The sequence below is a fragment of the Corvus hawaiiensis genome, chromosome 6, assembly GCF_020740725.1.
Source record: "Corvus hawaiiensis isolate bCorHaw1 chromosome 6, bCorHaw1.pri.cur, whole genome shotgun sequence".
In the NCBI taxonomy this organism is placed as follows: domain Eukaryota; kingdom Metazoa; phylum Chordata; class Aves; order Passeriformes; family Corvidae; genus Corvus; species Corvus hawaiiensis.
In genome coordinates this window covers 47484915-47504638 of record NC_063218.1, presented here as the reverse complement: position 1 = coordinate 47504638, position 19724 = coordinate 47484915, and the positions used below count along the sequence as shown (strand labels likewise).

At 45.7% G+C, this 19724-nt stretch overlaps 1 protein-coding gene across 1 annotated transcript in view; it reads right to left on the bottom strand.

The window, feature by feature from the left end:
- Positions 1-2617: 2617 nt before the first annotated feature.
- The window catches only part of LOC125327683 (mucin-5AC-like), a 42939-nt gene continuing 25832 nt past the window's right edge, over positions 2618-19724 (bottom strand). Inside the window, 12 exon segments of the mRNA XM_048307471.1 lie at positions 2618-3023; positions 5308-5419; positions 5833-5878; positions 6213-6335; positions 6723-6821; positions 6920-7042; positions 7919-7962; positions 9117-9291; positions 9740-9960; positions 10166-10306; positions 10773-17937; positions 18031-19454. Coding sequence (XP_048163428.1) covers positions 2762-3023; positions 5308-5419; positions 5833-5878; positions 6213-6335; positions 6723-6821; positions 6920-7042; positions 7919-7962; positions 9117-9291; positions 9740-9960; positions 10166-10306; positions 10773-17937; positions 18031-19454 — 9935 coding nt within the window. The 3' untranslated portion in view covers positions 2618-2761.

Sequence of the window (19724 nt, the reverse complement as noted above, 5' to 3'; positions counted from 1 at the left end):
AGTGATAATTGTGATTATTAACCAACTGCTAGTCTGAAGTACTACTGTATTACCAAGCTAACATTTTGGGGTTTGCTATCCATTCATAGTGTGGGGTTTTTTTCTAATCAAGAGTTAATTATTTTTAACAAGTGGTAGTTGAGAAGAATCTTTCGCAGCTGAATTTTCTTTATTTCCTTAATGTATTGAGTACCTACTATGAAATAAAACTGTTCAAATTGTGCTTTTTTTCTAGCCCTTGAGTATCAGTTTCTATCCCAATTTGTCTTCAGAGGTTACAGTTTGCTTTCACATTTCTCCATTTTGCTGTGAGAGATAGGAAGAGCGAGAATAAGTTTACTTTAAATGAAGGTAGATGTTCTTGTGGCTGCTGAAGCATCTGTTCAGTATTTTGTATTTTTATTACCTTTTTCATTTCAGAATTAGTGTTGATGTGTGGGGGTGTAAAGAGAAGTCAGTGTATTTTGTATTATTAAAACATTTCAGAACATCAGTGTGAGCAGGGTCTCTAGGAGAAATACAAATACGTTTTTTCTTAGAATAAAAAGGAAAAATGAAAACCTGTATTAGCAATCTTCTCTGTAGTTTTGAGTTGTAGCCTACTGAAGACTTGAGCTTTCTCTTCTAGATCCTCAGGAAGCTTAGTCAGAAACCCAAGTTAATCTGTTTTCATGCAGCAGTATATTTTAGAAGTATTTTCTTTACTATCTTACCAAAAAGCATAATTGATTTTGTAAGAACAAACAGACTATACTTAGGTTGTACCATAACTTTTGAAGGAAAATTTGCATATAAACTGGAAAAGTGAATTTATGGAAAGCAAGTAGATTGAAAATTATCTTAGCTACATTAGTGTTTCCATGGGTGAGAGAACTATGAAAGTATTACTCTTTGAAGTATTCAAAGAGTTCACTTAAAACATGTTTTTAAAACATTTCAGCGTACTAGATAAAAATGGACAACTTTTATAAATTTAATATATTTATCATTGAAAGAGAATGAAGGATGATTCAATTTATTTTAAAATTATCTCCAATTATAAAACAACCCCAGTGAGTGAAAAAGTACATTTTCTATGTCTCTGCTGTCAGTGTTTCTTTATGGATTTTCAGGAACTTAAAACTCACAGGACAATGTTTTTCTGCCTTAAATTTGTAACCTCTGTAGTAGTCATCAGCTGAATGTGGAGTATTCAGGTTGATTTGAAATGCTTAATGCTATTTTTAAAATTGTTCTCTTAAGTAGTTGTAAAAGAGTACGTAATGGGGGGAATGGTGCCAAATTCCTGCCTGGTACAGCCGGGACACTGCTCTGTGACTACCTCACATTCCCGGGTGCCCTTGTGTAACAGGTACAAGGCTCTGCGAGTGGAAACCAAACCTTGAGGACAGTGGTTCATCTGTGTTGGAACTCACCAAAGTTAAGTTCCCTTCTGCACTCTGTCTAAACTGCTTCCAGAAAGCAAGCAAGCAGGAGGAGGTACTGGCATAGGAGACCCTCCAGTGAGGGGAACAGAAGTCCAAGTTCCTGGCAAGGCCCACTTCTTAGGGAAGTCTTCTGCTTCCCTGAGGCCTGGGTTAGAGATGTGATGAGGAAACTTTCAGATCTCGTACAGCCCTTAGATTATTACCCATTATTGCTTTCTCATGTAGGCAACGATGAAGTTTGAAATATGAAGGCCAGGGATGATCAGAAGGGATTTCAGGGCCTTGGGACACCTGGTTACCATGGGAGCAGGAGCATGAGTAGTGTTCTCCTTTATCCTTCCAGTTGCAGGGAATGGTGATGGAAGAAACAAGAAGAACCAACAGATCAATACTGGTGGCAACAGCTGGGGTACACCTGTCTTAAATGGAGAAAAGGCTCTTTGTACAGGGGTGCAGTGCTCATTGAAAGAGCTTTAAAATGGATTGAAGGGGAAAAGGGCTAAACCCAGGCTTGCTGGACGTAAGCCTGGTGGCCACACAGCAGTGTTTGAGGGATGGAGTGGCAGCAAGATCCTTCACATTGCTCCATGATGTGTGAGTATGCTGGAGCACATTTGAAATACGTACAATGCACACAGTATGAGGAACAAACTAAAGGAGCTGGAAGTGAGCAAGTAAGAGGGGTTTTTTCATCTTTGTACCTCTTATGGTAGTGGGAAGAGCTATCTGAACATGGGTGAGGGAATTTTACCTAGTCCAGGAAGAGAGCTGTATTCCCAAATCCTGCTAGAGAATGTACCCTTCTGAGTCAGAAAACTTCTGATGGCATTCATTGGATTCTCTGTCATTTAGATAATGAAGATGGGTATTGGACAGTCACTGTAATTGAAAAGTACTGAAAGTTTTATTGATCAAATAAAACAGCTTTGTCCCTGTCACTGAGATGTGTTAGGACCATTATGTCTATAAAAAGTATATGCAATAAAGCTTCCCCTAGGATCAAGAAGTGCAATGTAGCTGCAGTGGTTTCTTGCTTTATTTTTTAGATCCCTTAATTCTTTTTTACCTCAAATACAGGATTTGTGATCAAGTATCTGTTTGCATATTTCTCTAAGTTACACAGGGTATTTTGCACAGTCATCTGTTTTTACTCTTCAATACTGTAACACTTTAAAAAAAACCCCAAACACTACAATTTAATTGACTGGTTTTTAATTATTTTTACAAGTAAGAAATGAAAAAAGAATGTTAAAGAAGGAGCACAAGTTACTCTGGGGAAGACATCATTCCAGCTTTCCTAGGGTCTCTGCTTTCTTTTTCCAATGATCGTATCTTCAGCTGAGTTGCCATTGGGAACCAATTGATACAGCCTGTTGCAGTTGGGAGCCATATTTTACAGATTGTTGAATTTGGGAGTCACTTTCTGCAGAGGTTTCTGAAGAGCAAGCGTTCACACAGTGGCAGTTTTCCACGTAGAGATAGTTATAATTTATGCTGGTTCCATTTCGGCAAGTCAGGGTCACCTCTCTTGTTTGGGTTCTGAGTTCCTGGCAGCAACCACACGTGTGTTCCATCTGGTTTGCTTCAACAGAGTACCTGTGTTCCACCAGGAAAAAAGAAATGCATGTCAGTAAAAACTGACAGAACCCCCTCAGTGATTTTTGTTTTGCAAGGGTTTGGTTTGGTTTTGGTTTTTTTTTTTTTTTTTTTTTACATTCTCTTTTCCTCCATCTCGTTTGCACTTATGAGTGTGATTTTTGTTACCTCTGTCTTCAACAGTGGAACTTTTCTTGCTTCCATTGAATCTGATTCAATTTAGTGGAATCATATAAACACATTAACTTCATTGCTATTCTGTGATCACAGAATCACGTAGGTTAGAACAGACCTTTCAGATCTAAGCATTAACCCAGCACTGCAAAAGCTCTTTCAATGAGCACTGCACCCCTGTACAAAGAGCCTTTTCTCCATTTAAGACAGGTGTACCCCAGCTGTTGCCACCAGTATTGATCTGTTGGTTCTTCTTGTTTCTTCCATCACCATTCCCTGCAACTGGAAGGATAAAGGAGAACACTACTCATGCTCCTGCTCCCATGGTAACCAGGTGTCCCAAGGCCCTGAAATCCCTTCTGATCATCCCTGGCCTTCATATTTCAAACTTCATCGTTGCCTACATGAGAAAGCAATAATGGGTAATAATCTAAGGGCTGTACGAGATCTGAAAGTTTCCTCATCACATCTCTAACCCAGGCCTCAGGGAAGCAGAAGACTTCCCTAAGAAGTGGGCCTTGCCAGGAACTTGGACTTCTGTTCCCCTCACTGGAGGGTCTCCTATGCCAGTACCTCCTCCTGCTTGCTTGCTTTCTGGAAGCAGTTTAGACAGAGTGCAGAAGTCTAAGCATTAAAATCCACCACTAAACCATATCTCTTAAGTGCCACACCTGCATATCTTTTAAATACTTGCAGGGATGGTGACTCAACTGCTTCCCTGGGCAACTGCTCCAGTGCTTGACAACCATTAAAGTGAAGAAATATTTCCTAATATCCAATCTAAACCCCTCCTGGTGCAACCTGAAGCCATTTCCTCTCACCCTGTCACTTGGTACCTGGGAGAAGAGATCAACCCCCACCTCACTACATCCTCCTTTGAGGCAGTTGTAGAGCATGAAGGTCTCCCCTGAGCCTCCTTTTCTCCATGTTAAACGCCTCCCACTCCTTCATCTAGTCTTCAAGACTTGTGCTCCAGGCCCTTCCCCAGCACTGCTGCCCTTCTCCGGACATGCTCCAGCACCTCAATGTCTTTCTTTCAGTGGGAGGCCCAGAACTAAACACAGGACTCAAGGTGTGGCCTCACAGGGCCACATTCAGGTTATTGTCCTGGTCCTGCTGGCCACACAATTGCTGATACAGCCCAGGATGCTCCTGGTTTTGGCCAGATGGGCATTGCTGGCTCATGTTCAGCTGCTGTCATCAGCACCCCCAGGTGATGTTGTGCTGGGCACCTTCCCAGTCCCTCTGCCCCAGCCTGTATCACTGTCTGGGGTTGTGACCAAAGGGCCCAGCATTTGGCCTAATTAAACCTCATACAATTGGCCTCGGCCCATCAATCCAACCTGTCCAGATCCCTCCACAGAGCCTTCCTGCCCTCCAGCAGATCAACACTAACACCCATCTTGGTGCTACTTGCAAATTCACTGAAGGAGCACTTGATCCCCTTGTCCAGATCATTGATAAAGAGACAAAACAGGACTGGCTGCAATACTGGGCCCCAGGGAGCACCACTGGTGACTGGCCCCCAGCTGGAGGTAATTCCACTCAACACTGCTCTCTGGGCCTGGCCATCCAGCCAGTTTTTCACACAGTGAACAGGTCACCTGTCCAAGCTATGAGCTCCCAGCTTTTCCAGGAGTATGCTGTGGGAAATGCTGTGAAAGGCTTTCCAAAAGTCCGGGTAGACAATATCCACAGTCTTTTCCTCATCCCCTAAGTGAGTCACCCTGTCATAGGAGATCAGGTTGGTCAAGCAGCAGCTGCCTTTCCCCAACCCATGCTAGCTGGGCCTGATCCCCTGTTTACCCTGTATGTACTCTGTGATCACACTCAAGGTAATCTGCTCCGTGTCCTTCCCTGGCACCAAGGTCAGGCTGACAGGCCTGTAGTTCCCTGGATCATCTCTCCAACCTTTCTTTTAGATGGGCATCTCATTTGCTGACCTCCAGTCAACCAGGACCTCCATGGTTTACCAGATTGCTGACAAATGATTGAAAGTGGCTTGGTGAGCATTTTCTCCAGCTCTCTCAGTACCCTTGGGTGATAAATTAACATGATAGACCAGTATAAAGGAAGCCATAGAGATGTTAAATTAATTTTTAGAACTTACACTGAGGAGCCAGGACAAGTTCCTTCACAATATGACAGCTCAACAGGTTCAGAAGACTCACAGTCAGCATGATGTATCACAGTTTTCTTGCTGTAAGGCCTGCAGTTTTTAGCTTCATAAAAAGAGGGGAGGAGAGAAAATATATTTCAGTTCTCTAGTTCAGAACTAAAGGAATGCTAAACCAGTTTGAAAGTGCTTGATGTCTGATTACTGAGAATCTACAGTATGTGGTGGGGTGGGTACCGTGTAATTTATATGGAGTTGTCAGATTATTCTTTGATTTCAGCTGTAAAGTGCCGTTGGAAGGTAATGCAGAGGCCTGAGCATTGCTGGTTTGATTTGTGGTATTCAGTATCAGGAAAAAAAAATTGCATTTTTCTTTTGAATAAATAGTGAAACACAGGGTCTTCCTTAATAGACTATGTGAAAACAGGGTGAGTGAAGCATCCATCCATCCACTCAAAGATAGTTACAAGTTGAACAGAGTGCTCTTCCGGCAGAACACATAAACACAGCATTACTTACGTTTACATATTTTGCAGCAGCCATCAGGAGTAGTCTCTGCTTCATCCTTTGTAAAAGTAAAGAAGGATTTGTATTAGTGCACAGATTACAATCATGAGTAAGAATATGAGTTAGCAGTACTGAGACTGGGCAGAAGGCTTCTCTGTGATGAATCCTGAATGAAACAATGGATGACTTACTGTCCTCACCATGGGAGTCTTGAATCTTTGTAGCCTCATAAAAAAATACTATGCTTTTCTTATTATTAATCACAGAGCAAGCCTAGTTTCATTCTTAAGACATTCCTGCAACTTCAGTGAAAGTGACTTGTTGTATTCTTTCTTGTCCCTTCTTGTTCATTTAAACTGAATTCAGTCAATGAAAAATTGATTACAACTTACAGGATCGCACTCTCCGGGGTCGTACTCAGGGCATACTTTTTTAATTTGGACTGCAACAAACTGATCTTCAATTTTTTCACATTTGTAATGGCTGCATTGATCGAGTGGCAGGATCTCATTAACCTAAAATTTTATAAGAAAAGCAAAAGTTTTTTTTTTTTTCATTGTGATCGAGTAAATCAGAGCTAATTAAGTTCTCACTCCTCAAAGATTCTCAGATGCTTCTGAACTTCTTTCAAGTGGCAAAAATGAAGTTCTGCAAACTGTACCTAGCTTGAAAGTTTAAATCCTGGCTCTGAACACTTAGACCATAAATTAGAAACCATTGCTCCATTAGCCACAAAAATCAAGAATTTGATTCCAAATAATGTTCAACTCAGAAAACTGATACATTGTTTTTCAGAGTAATTTCAGTATTTTATCTTTACTAGTAAGGGACATGAGCTGACTCCTAGCTGTTCTAACTTGCATGGGCTAACAGAGAGGTCTGAAAATGAAAGGAATACTTACCTTGAACTCTTGAACAGTGTGGTTACTGAGTTTGACTTTGCAAGCTACTTCAATACACTTCCCGCAGCACTCTCCTTCCTCAGTCATGTATTGGTAACCCTACTCGGAAAGAGAGGAAGAGGAAAGTATGTTTAGTTGGTGATGGAGAATTCTGGTCTTGCTGTAGCTGACTGGCAGCCTAGAGAACCTGAACTCACCAGCGGGCAAGAGGTGTCACACGGAGCTGTTTCACAATGGATAATGTTTGTGTTAGTCTCTGGGTCTTTCTCAGAACTGCAGGTACACTTCTTACATGAATCGATTAGTACTGGCTTTCCAACCTGTAAGACAGAAAAAAAACCCCAAAAAACATTCAAATGCCAACACTTTCTATATAATATAAAGGCAGAGTTGAAAGCATTGCTGAGAACCACTAAGGTTGCTGAAATGCAAGTATGACTGAGTTCTCAAATTCTCTTTGAACACAGAGTTTTTTGGCTTCATGCCTTGCAGGAAAGCTCATATTAAGAGGAAACTAAATGAAGCAATGTAAAAAGGGAGCAGTAAATTAATGAAATTAAGATGGGTTTGTACTGTCTAGTTATTTTACCCGCTCCATTTAAGAATATTTTTTCTCTATAAGTTATGTTCAGTGGTTGTAAAACAATTATGATTTAAAAACAGAAATTAAAATAAGCCTTTATATATGCAGATACATAAGCAGAGATATACATTTACATACGGATTTTAGTCTTTCTGAAGTATATCCCCAAAGGCTCCAGCACTAATATTAAAATTATGAGTTAATGACCTAAGTACCAATTTTAGCAAAAAGGTTTAGGTATTAATTAAATAAAAAATGTTCGCTTTGTTTTTTTAAGGTTCTCTGGGCTTATTTCAAAGAGCAATTGAGTTTGGGCTATTCATCAAACTGTCTGGAAAAGTCATTAATTACAGAAGTGGGAGGAAGCTTAAAAAGAAAGTACATCACTAAAAATGGTACATTCATTTTTTATGTTACATATTGAGGAGCACTTCTGTGACAAATTTGATTTTGACATTAAAATACCCAAACAACTTCCAGTTAAGGGCTAGAGAGAAAAAAAAACCCCAAACCCCAAAAAACATGTACTGGGAAAAGAACTTTCTCGAAGACTTATTTTGGTAGAAAGGATGTACTTTTCAATTCCAGCAATATACTGCTGTATCATTCTCACCGTGTGCAGTGTTCCGTTAATCACACAGACACCAGGTATTGGTTCTGAAAAACAAAACAAAAAATTAATTCCAGAATAACTTAAATTGTGAGACTTCCTGAGAAGTCAAGATGTTTTCAGGTTTTTTTAGTAACACAGAGAGTACGGAAAACTTTCATTCAATCCCCCTACATGCTTAGACATCATATGTAGTGTAGTTGAATGTTTAAATAAAGTTTCATCATTAAAACTAGCTGGAAGAGTTGGAGAGGAATGGCTTCAAACTCAAGCTATGCCTGAAAAATCCCTTTTTTGCCCTTTCAATATCTGGTTCAGTTCAAATTAAATTAGTTGTTTTCTCTGAACCCTAGGAGTCCAAAGATGCTTCAGTTATTGATTCTTTATGACCTTTCAGAACATGGCTTGTACGGAAGATTGACTCTGTGGAAGAAGGTATTCCTACTGTGGTAATATAAATTTGACAACATGGCAGAACCCATTTATGTCTTTCACAGAACTGCTTCAAACTTGCCTGTTCCTTTGTTTTGACTTTTCTTTTTCAGGCATAATTTATGGGTACTTTTTTTTTTTTATTCTTTTGCACAAGTATATGTACATAAAATATATGTATATAAAAATGTATGTTTATCAATAAATTAATATAACTGTAGGATTTTTAAATTTTCATGAGCTTCTGGTGAGAGCACAGTTATTACTTTTCATACACTGACAGTTAAGTTATTGATTACAATTCGCTTTCTATTATTGCTTCCTGTTACTTTGTCTTGTAGTTTTGCTTTTTACTGGCTTATTCTTATGTTTATGCATCTTAGTTTAGTTACATTTAGGCTAATGTTAATGTGTTACATGTGTTAATAATGTTACATTATTAACATGAAAAAGATGCATTGATAACATTTATGATTACAGGTCTAGAGATAATTGAGCTACATAGACCAGTGAATGTTCAAAATATTATTCTGCTCACCCACCCATTCTCTCATTGAAGTTAATTGAAAATAGCATTATTTTTTTTAAAACAAAGCTTTAATGCATATTTAGCCAAAAATTGTTGTGCGTTCACTGAGACAGAACAACTTAAGGAAGGTTTTGCTGTTACTGTGGTACATGAAGAGCTTCCTTAGATATTAAGAGAAGTGCAAATGTAATTTACTGGGGTGTATGGTGTGGTATTTATACATATGTTTTTAATACTTACGGCATTCAAATTCGGGACAACATGGGTCTTTCTGTGGTAGTACAGCCATGGAAATAAATCCTAGGTCACAAATTGTTTGCTGAGCTGTTTGGCATGGGAGCGGCTGGCATTGCACAGTAGCAGTGAGGGAGTCACAGACACACTTCTGGCATTCATTTATCCACTCCTCTCCCGGCTGAAAATATGTAAATTATTTATTCTTAAATACTCCTTCACCCTAGTTGTTCAGTTTTAACTTCAGATATACTCTCAAAATCAGTAGGAAATTCAGATTAGAGTTATTTTAGGACACAATTTAAGAGCAGGTATGCTGAGAACAACACAGAATTTTCTTCTGCATAAAAAGAATGGTATCTTACATTTCATGGCTAGTGTACTTATTTCTATGAAATTTAAATGACTTTTATTAAAAGACAAAGTCTCTGCCATGATCTTAGTGAGCTTTTCCACCTAGGGATTGCTTAAAATCTGGTAATGCCAGGTTAAATAATTGTGTGCTATCAGGTCATTTGTTACATGACAAAATTTGTCATTGAGATACATAGAAGTTGATTTGAATTGGCTTTTAAAAATTGATCTAGTTTTGCAACAGTGGTGTATTAGAAAGTAGGGAGAGGAACCACCTTTCGTGGAGGATTCACATCAGTACAGTTTCTTTCTACTGAAGTTGTGAGGGTTGTTGCTATGGTTGGTGAGGCAGCTTGTGGTGTAGTTGAGGAGGCAACTGAAGGAACAGGTGTTGTGAAAGGACATGGCCCCTGGAATGGCTCAATTTCACATTCCTTATTGCAAAGTGCATAAAAATTACAGCCAGCTCTATCTGTTCTGTTGTAAACCACTTCCCCTGTAGATGAAAATTGGAGGAGAAATTACAAGAATGAAAATACTTAGGGAGAAAAACCAAGAAAATATTGTGAAAATATGAAATGTATTCATGTATAAAAAGTTCTGTGTTTAGATGATTTTGAATGGTTATGTTTAATTGAATAGAGACTTAAGGGTTTATATTGGCCATGAAATTTTTTATAATCATAATGTAAGACACTTACCAGGAGAAAATAAAGTTTCAAACACATGACAAAAGCATGGAGTTATTTTGCTGGATGTAAAAGATGTGCTGGTGGAAGAACTGAAGGTTGCAGGAGTGCTTCTTGTAACATGACTTGACTGTGATGTACCAGTTGAAGCTACTGTTGAGCACAAGTAATAATTTAGTTTGCAGGCAAAGGATTTTGAACTAATAATTTTAACATATTCAAGAGGTCTTTTCAACATTCTGGCAAACCAAGTGAATATTTTTGTTTCATTCAAATACTTGACCTATTCATAAGTGGAGATTGTAAAAATTTTTTCATTATACGTATCTGGCCTTTGGCAAATATTATGAGATTTACCTCTAAAATTTTCAAAAGTTTCAACTTTCTCCGTTGAAGTAAGAATTAGTAATATGAAGCTAACCCAGCTATCAAACATAAATACTAGGAACAGAGGGGCAGATTGATTAAAAATTGGTTTATCTGTTTAAGGAATATAAATGGTCACAGAATCAGGACATCACAGATTGGTTTAGGGGAATAAGCAACAGAAGAAAAGATACGAATGTTGTTGTAATGAAAAAGCTGATAGTAAACTTTCAAGAAGTAGACAGTGACATACCTGGGCTGACAGTGGTGCTGGATAAAACCGTGGTAGCAATCTTTTCTACAGTAGAAGAAAAGGATGTTGTAAGAATTTCTGTAGTGCCTGTGGTACTTCTAGGCTGAGGAAGAGTGGTAGTGAGCACAGCTGTGCTGCCAGTAGTGGTTCTTAATTTTATTTTGGGTGAACTGGAGGCAGAAGTAGGTGATGTTGGAGCCTGGGTTGCCACAGTGGAGGTTTCTCCTGGAGCAGAGGTGGGTGAGGCTCTTGTGGTGCTTCCCTCGCCAGTCCTTGTGGTACTGGCAGTGCTTGTGGCTGGGGTGGGCACTGATGGTCTGGGGGTGATGGTGGTGGTTCCTTTTGTTGTTCCTGGCTGTGGAAGTGTGGTGGCAGCAGTTGGTGTTGCTGCAGGTTGGGTTGCTACTGTGGTGCTTTCTGTTTGGAGGTAGGTAGTGGAGGTGCTTACAGTGGTTCCTGGTGGTGGCACTGTGGTCTGGCAGTTTTTCCGGTCACAGCACAGCACTGAGACCTCATAGTCGAAGCATGTGGGGTACTTGAGGGGCTGATCCTTATTTCTGCACACAAGCCCCCTGTCAATGCTGCACTCAAATTTCTGTCCCATTATTTTCACAATCCTGTCGGGGTAATCTTTGGCACGGCACTTGATGTCTCGTGGCTTGTCACACAGCTCATACCCAGCGGCTCGGATGCTTTCAAAAGTCTCTGTATCTCCATTTTCACTGCCTGGAGTAGGGGAGTCCACATTAAACCACTGTGTCCAGGCACAGTGCTCCACCACGCAGTTGTCTGTGGTATTGGAGATGCGGACAGTGGTGGTAGCTGGGGTGGGCACTGTTGTTGTGGGTGGGGTGATGCTAGTTGTGCCTTCGTTCTGAGGGGGAGAGGTGCTGGTGGTGGTAGCGATGATGGTTGTGCCTTCTGTGGATGGGGCTGTGGGGCTGGGGAGAGCGGTGGTGGCAGTGGTGGTTCTAATTTTAACTTTGGAGGTTGTTGTGGGAGATGTTGGAGCCTGGGTTGCCGCAGTGGAGGTTTCTCCTGGAGCAGGGGTGCGTGAGGCTCTTGTGGTGCTTCCCTCGATAGTCCTTGAGGTACTGGCAGTACTTGTGGCTGGGGTGGGCACTGTTGCCGTGGGTGGGGTGATGGTGGTTGTACCTTCAGTCAGAGGGGGAGAGGTGCTGGTGGTGGTAGCGATGATGGTTGTGCCTTCTGTGGATGGGGCTGTGGGGCTGGGGAGAGCAGTGGTGGCAGTGGTGGTTCTAATTTTAACTTTGGAGGTTGTTGTGGGAGATGTTGGAGCCTGGGTTGCCGCAGTGGAGGTTTCTCCTGGAGCAGGGGTGGGTGATGCTCTTGTGGTGCTTCCCTTGGTAGTTCTTGTGGTACTGGCTGTGCTTGTGGCTGGGGTGGGCACTGTTGTCGTGGGTGGGGTGATGGTGGTTGTACCTTCAGTCAGAGGGGGAGAGGTCCTTGTGGTGGTAGTGATGATGGTTGTGCCTTCTGTGGATGGGGCTGTGGGGCTGGGGAGAGCGGTGGTGGCAGTGGTGGTTCTAATTTTAACTTTGGAGGTTGTTGTGGGAGATGTTGGAGCCTGGGTTGCCGCAGTGGAGGTTTCTCCTGGAGCAGGGGTGGGTGAGGCTCTTGTGGTGCTTCCCTCGGTAGTTCTTGTGGTACTGGCTGTGCTTGTGGCTGGGGTGGGCACTGTTGTCGTGGGTGGGGTGATGGTGGTTGTACCTTCAGTCAGAGGGGGAGAGGTGCTGGTGGTGGTAGTGATGATGGTTGTGCCTTCTGTGGATGGGGCTGTGGGGCTGGGGAGAGCGGTGGTGGCAGTGGTGGTTCTAATTTTAACTTTGGAGGTTGTTGTGGGAGATGTTGGAGCCTGGGTTGCCACAGTGGAGGTTTCTCCTGGAGCAGGGGTGCGTGAGGCTCTTGTGGTGCTTCCCTCGCCAGTCCTTGTGGTACTGGCAGTGCTTGTGGCTGAGGTGGGCACTGATGGTCTGGGGGTGATGGTGGTGGTTCCTTTTGTTGTTCCTGGCTGTGGAAGTGTGGTGGCAGCAGTTGGTGTTGCTGCAGGTTGGGTTGCTACTGTGGTGCTTTCTGTTTGGAGGTAGGTAGTGGAGGTGCTTACAGTGGTTCTTGGTGGTGGCACTGTGGTCTGGCAGTTTTTCCTGTCACAGCACAGCACCGAGACCTCATAGTCGAAGCATGTGGGGTACTTGAGAGGCTGATCCTTATTTCTGCACACAAGCCCCCTGTCAATGCTGCACTCAAATTTCTGTCCCATTATTTTCACAATCCTGTCGGGGTAATCTTTGGCATGGCACTTGATGTCTCGTGGCTTGTCACACAGCTCATACCCAGCGGCTCGGATGCTTTCAAAAGTCTCTGTATCTCCATTTTCACTGCCTGGAGTAGGGGAGTCCACATTAAACCACTGTGTCCAGGCACAGTGCTCCACCACGCAGTTGTCTGTGGTATTGGAGATGCGGACAGTGGTGGTAGCTGGGGTGGGCACTGTTGTTGTGGGTGGGGTGATGCTAGTTGTGCCTTCGTTCTGAGGGGGAGAGGTGCTGGTGGTGGTAGCGATGATGGTTGTGCCTTCTGTGGATGGGGCTGTGGTGCTGGGGAGAGCGGTGGTGGCAGTGGTGGTTCTAATTTTAACTTTGGAGGTTGTTGTGGGAGATGTTGGAGCCTGGGTTGCCGCAGTGGAGGTTTCTCCTGGAGCAGGGGTGCGTGAGGCTCTTGTGGTGCTTCCCTCGATAGTCCTTGAGGTACTGGCAGTACTTGTGGCTGGGGTGGGCACTGTTGTCATGGGTGGGGTGATGGTGGTTGTACCTTCAGTCAGAGGGGGAGAGGTCCTTGTGGTGGTAGCGATGATGGTTGTGCCTTCTGTGGATGGGGCTGTGGGGCTGGGGAGAGCGGTGGTGGCAGTGGTGGTTCTAATTTTAACTTTGGAGGTTGTTGTGGGAGATGTTGGAGCCTGGGTTGCCGCAGTGGAGGTTTCTCCTGGAGCAGGGGTGCGTGAGGCTCTTGTGGTGCTTCCCTCGATAGTCCTTGTGGTACTGGCAGTACTTGTGGCTGGGGTGGGCACTGTTGTCGTGGGTGGGGTGATGGTGGTTGTACCTTCAGTCAGAGGGGGAGAGGTCCTTGTGGTGGTAGCGATGATGGTTGTGCCTTCTGTGGATGGGGCTGTGGGGCTGGGGAGAGCGGTGGTGGCAGTGGTGGTTCTAATTTTAACTTTGGAGGTTGTTGTGGGAGATGTTGGAGCCTGGGTTGCCACAGTGGAGGTTTCTCCTGGAGCAGGGGTGCGTGAGGCTCTTGTGGTGCTTCCCTCGATAGTCCTTGTGGTACTGGCTATGCTTGTGGCTGGGGTGGGCACTGTTGTCGTGGGTGGGGTGATGGTGGTTGTACCTTCAGTCAGAGGGGGAGAGGTGCTGGTGGTGGTAGCGATGATGGTTGTGCCTTCTGTGGATGGGGCTGTGGGGCTGGGGAGAGCGGTGGTGGCAGTGGTGGTTCTAATTTTAACTTTGGAGGTTGTTGTGGGAGATGTTGGAGCCTGGGTTGCCGCAGTGGAGGTTTCTCCTGGAGCAGGGGTGCGTGAGGCTCTTGTGGTGCTTCCCTCGATAGTCCTTGAGGTACTGGCAGTACTTGTGGCTGGGGTGGGCACTGTTGTCGTGGGTGGGGTGATGGTGGTTGTACCTTCAGTCAGAGGGGGAGAGGTCCTTGTGGTGGTAGCGATGATGGTTGTGCCTTCTGTGGATGGGGCTGTGGGGCTGGGGAGAGCAGTGGTGGCAGTGGTGGTTCTAATTTTAACTTTGGAGGTTGTTGTGGGAGATGTTGGAGCCTGGGTTGCCGCAGTGGAGGTTTCTCCTGGAGCAGGGGTGCGTGAGGCTCTTGTGGTGCTTCCCTCGATAGTCCTTGAGGTACTGGCAGTACTTGTGGCTGGGGTGGGCACTGTTGTCATGGGTGGGGTGATGGTGGTTGTACCTTCAGTCAGAGGGGGAGAGGTCCTTGTGGTGGTAGCGATGATGGTTGTGCCTTCTGTGGATGGGGCTGTGGGGCTGGGGAGAGCGGTGGTGGCAGTGGTGGTTCTAATTTTAACTTTGGAGGTTGTTGTGGGAGATGTTGGAGCCTGGGTTGCCACAGTGGAGGTTTCTCCTGGAGCAGGGGTGCGTGAGGCTCTTGTGGTGCTTCCCTCGATAGTCCTTGAGGTACTGGCAGTGCTTGTGGCTGGGGTGGGCACTGTTGTTGTGGGTGGGGTGATGGTGGTTGTGCCTTCATTCTGAGGGGGAGAGGTCCTTGTGGTGGTAGCGATGATGGTTGTGCCTTCTGTGGATGGGGCTGTGGGGCTGGGGAGAGCAGTGGTGGCAGTGGTGGTTCTAATTTTAACTTTGGAGGTTGTTGTGGGAGATGTTGGAGCCTGGGTTGCCGCAGTGGAGGTTTCTCCTGGAGCAGGGGTGCGTGAGGCTCTTGTGGTGCTTCCCTCGATAGTCCTTGAGGTACTGGCAGTACTTGTGGCTGGGGTGGGCACTGTTGTCATGGGTGGGGTGATGGTGGTTGTACCTTCAGTCAGAGGGGGAGAGGTCCTTGTGGTGGTAGCGATAATGGTTGTGCCTTCTGTGGATGGGGCTGTGGGGCTGGGGAGAGCAGTGGTGGCAGTGGTGGTTCTAATTTTAACTTTGGAGGTTGTTGTGGGAGATGTTGGAGCCTGGGTTGCCGCAGTGGAGGTTTCTCCTGGAGCAGGGGTGCGTGAGGCTCTTGTGGTGCTTCCCTCGATAGTCCTTGAGGTACTGGCAGTACTTGTGGCTGGGGTGGGCACTGTTGTCGTGGGTGGGGTGATGGTGGTTGTACCTTCAGTCAGAGGGGGAGAGGTCCTTGTGGTGGTAGCGATGATGGTTGTGCCTTCTGTGGATGGGGCTGTGGGGCTGGGGAGAGCGGTGGTGGCAGTGGTGGTTCTAATTTTAACTTTGGAGGTTGTTGTGGGAGATGTTGGAGCCTGGGTTGCCGCAGTGGAGGTTTCTCCTGGAGCAGGGGTGCGTGAGGCTCTTGTGGTGCTTCCCTCGATAGTCCTTGAGGTACTGGCAGTACTTGTGGCTGGGGTGGGCACTGTTGTCGTGGGTGGGGTGATGGTGGTTGTACCTTCAGTCAGAGGGGGAGAGGTGCTGGTGGTGGTAGCGATGATGGTTGTGCCTTCTGTGGATGGGGCTGTGGGGCTGGGGAGAGCGGTGGTGGCAGTGGTGGTTCTAATTTTAACTTTGGAGGTTGTTGTGGGAGATGTTGGAGCCTGGGTTGCCACAGTGGAGGTTTCTCCTGGAGCAGGGGTGCGTGAGGCTCTTGTGGTGCTTCCCTCGGTAGTCCTTGAGGTACTGGCAGTGCTTGTGGCTGGGGTGGGCACTGTTGTTGTGGGTGGGGTGATGGTGGTTGTGCCTTCATTCTGAGGGGGAGAGGTCCTTGTGGTGGTAGCGATGATGGTTGTGCCTTCTGTGGATGGGGCTGTGGGGCTGGGGAGAGCAGTGGTGGCAGTGGTGGTTCTAATTTTAACTTTGGAGGTTGTTGTGGGAGATGTTGGAGCCTGGGTTGCCGCAGTGGAGGTTTCTCCTGGAGCAGGGGTGCGTGAGGCTCTTGTGGTGCTTCCCTCGATAGTCCTTGAGGTACTGGCAGTACTTGTGGCTGGGGTGGGCACTGTTGTCATGGGTGGGGTGATGGTGGTTGTACCTTCAGTCAGAGGGGGAGAGGTCCTTGTGGTGGTAGCGATAATGGTTGTGCCTTCTGTGGATGGGGCTGTGGGGCTGGGGAGAGCAGTGGTGGCAGTGGTGGTTCTAATTTTAACTTTGGAGGTTGTTGTGGGAGATGTTGGAGCCTGGGTTGCCGCAGTGGAGGTTTCTCCTGGAGCAGGGGTGCGTGAGGCTCTTGTGGTGCTTCCCTCGATAGTCCTTGAGGTACTGGCAGTACTTGTGGCTAGGGTGGGCACTGTTGTCGTGGGTGGGGTGATGGTGGTTGTACCTTCAGTCAGAGGGGGAGAGGTCCTTGTGGTGGTAGCGATGATGGTTGTGCCTTCTGTGGATGGGGCTGTGGGGCTGGGGAGAGCGGTGGTGGCAGTGGTGGTTCTAATTTTAACTTTGGAGGTTGTTGTGGGAGATGTTGGAGCCTGGGTTGCCGCAGTGGAGGTTTCTCCTGGAGCAGGGGTGCGTGAGGCTCTTGTGGTGCTTCCCTCGATAGTCCTTGAGGTACTGGCAGTACTTGTGGCTGGGGTGGGCACTGTTGTCATGGGTGGGGTGATGGTGGTTGTACCTTCAGTCAGAGGGGGAGAGGTCCTTGTGGTGGTAGCGATAATGGTTGTGCCTTCTGTGGATGGGGCTGTGGGGCTGGGGAGAGCAGTGGTGGCAGTGGTGGTTCTAATTTTAACTTTGGAGGTTGTTGTGGGAGATGTTGGAGCCTGGGTTGCCGCAGTGGAGGTTTCTCCTGGAGCAGGGGTGCGTGAGGCTCTTGTGGTGCTTCCCTCGATAGTCCTTGAGGTACTGGCAGTACTTGTGGCTAGGGTGGGCACTGTTGTCGTGGGTGGGGTGATGGTGGTTGTACCTTCAGTCAGAGGGGGAGAGGTGCTGGTGGTGGTAGCGATGATGGTTGTGCCTTCTGTGGATGGGGCTGTGGGGCTGGGGAGAGCGGTGGTGGCAGTGGTGGTTCTAATTTTAACTTTGGAGGTTGTTGTGGGAGATGTTGGAGCCTGGGTTGCCACAGTGGAGGTTTCTCCTGGAGCAGGGGTGCGTGAGGCTCTTGTGGTGCTTCCCTCGATAGTCCTTGAGGTACTGGCAGTACTTGTGGCTGGGGTGGGCACTGTTGTCGTGGGTGGGGTGATGGTGGTTGTACCTTCAGTCAGAGGGGGAGAGGTGCTGGTGGTGGTAGCGATGATGGTTGTGCCTTCTGTGGATGGGGCTGTGGGGCTGGGGAGAGCGGTGGTGGCAGTGGTGGTTCTAATTTTAACTTTGGAGGTTGTTGTGGGAGATGTTGGAGCCTGGGTTGCCACAGTGGAGGTTTCTCCTGGAGCAGGGGTGCGTGAGGCTCTTGTGGTGCTTCCCTCGCCAGTCCTTGTGGTACTGGCAGTGCTTGTGGCTGGGGTGGGCACTGATGGTCTGGGGGTGATGGTGGTGGTTCCTTTTGTTGTTCCTGGCTGTGGAAGTGTGGTGGCAGCAGTTGGTGTTGCTGCAGGTTGGGTTGCTACTGTGGTGCTTTCTGTTTGGAGGTAGGTAGTGGAGGTGCTTACAGTGGTTCTTGGTGGTGGCACTGTGGTCTGGCAGTTTTTCCGGTCACAGCACAGCACCGAGACCTCATAGTCGAAGCATGTGGGGTACTTGAGAGGCTGATCCTTATTTCTGCACACAAGCCCCCTGTCAATGCTGCACTCAAATTTCTGTCCCATTATTTTCACAATCCTGTCGGGGTAATCTTTGGCACGGCACTTGATGTCTCGTGGCTTGTCACACAGCTCATACCCAGCGGCTCGGATGCTTTCAAAAGTCTCTGTATCTCCATTTTCACTGCCTGGAGTAGGGGAGTCCACATTAAACCACTGTGTCCAGGCACAGTGCTCCACCACGCAGTTGTCTGTGGTATTGGAGATGCGGACAGTGGTGGTAGCTGGGGTGGGCACTGTTGTTGTGGGTGGGGTGATGCTAGTTGTGCCTTCGTTCTGAGGGGGAGAGGTGCTGGTGGTGGTAGCGATGATGGTTGTGCCTTCTGTGGATGGGGCTGTGGTGCTGGGGAGAGCGGTGGTGGCAGTGGTGGTTCTTATTTTAGTATGTGGAGTGGAGGCCATAATGGGTGATGTTGTTTGAATAGCAACAGTGGATAATACAGTTGGAAGAGTTTTTTTTGTAGATGTAGGGGTGCTTTCTATGGTGGTTGTGGAAGTGCTGGCAGTAGTGGTAGCTGGGGTAGGCACTCTTGGTGTGGGTGTAACGACCGTTGTGCCTTGTGTTGGCACGGCAGTAGTACTGGTGATTATTTTGGTGCTAGGAGTGGTTTCTAGTGTTGATTCTGCGAGAGTTGAGATGGTAATGGTTGATGATGGAGCTTGGGTCTCCACAGTGGAGGTTTCTGGTGTAGTAGTTGTGATTTGGTAACCTGTTGTTGAGACTTGCGATGTCGTTGGTGTTACTGAGGTTTCCGTCAGAGGAGTCGTTCTTTCTCTCAGTGGTATTGTAGTTACTTCACTTTCTTGGTTTTGTGTTGTTGGTTTTATCATTGTCTGTACTGTAAATGGTGTTGATTCTACAGCACTAGTTGTGAATTCTCTTGTGGTCGTTGTTGTTGTAGTTTGTATTTCTGAACATGGTATGTATCTGCAGCATGATACTCTGATTTCATAATTATAGCACTGCTTAGATTCTTGGTCCTGGTTCTTGCATATTAATCCTCTGCTTTGACTACACTCTATTGTCTGGCTAAGGTTGGTAATTTCTGTATCTGGATATTCTTTGGCTCTGCATTGAACATCACTTGGATTTGCACATACACTGTATCCTTTATCCTTGAGATTCTGAAATGTTTCATTATCTCCGCCGTCCTCTTTGTCTTCAGGCTGAGTGGAATCATACCATTCTGACCACTCACAGACATTTTTCACACATACAGTTGTCACTGGTGTTGCAGTTGTCGTTTCTGTAATTTAAAGGAGGAAACATAAGCCTAGTCTGGTCTTATTAAAGAGAGTTCCAGGAAGAAATTATTCATCTTCCATACCTTTTTTTTTGTTGTAAATAATTTTTTATGTTATGTAGTACTTTTAATTTTGAAGAGCTTGCTTTGGCAGTTTCAAGTTTAATTTCTAAAGTAGGTTTTGATATCTTGCCTCTATTATTATTCTAGAGGTACATTTGTCAACATCTATTAAGGAATTGTAGCTAAATATAAGAAATCTGATACCCTTTGCCCAGTATGTCACTACTTAGATAATAG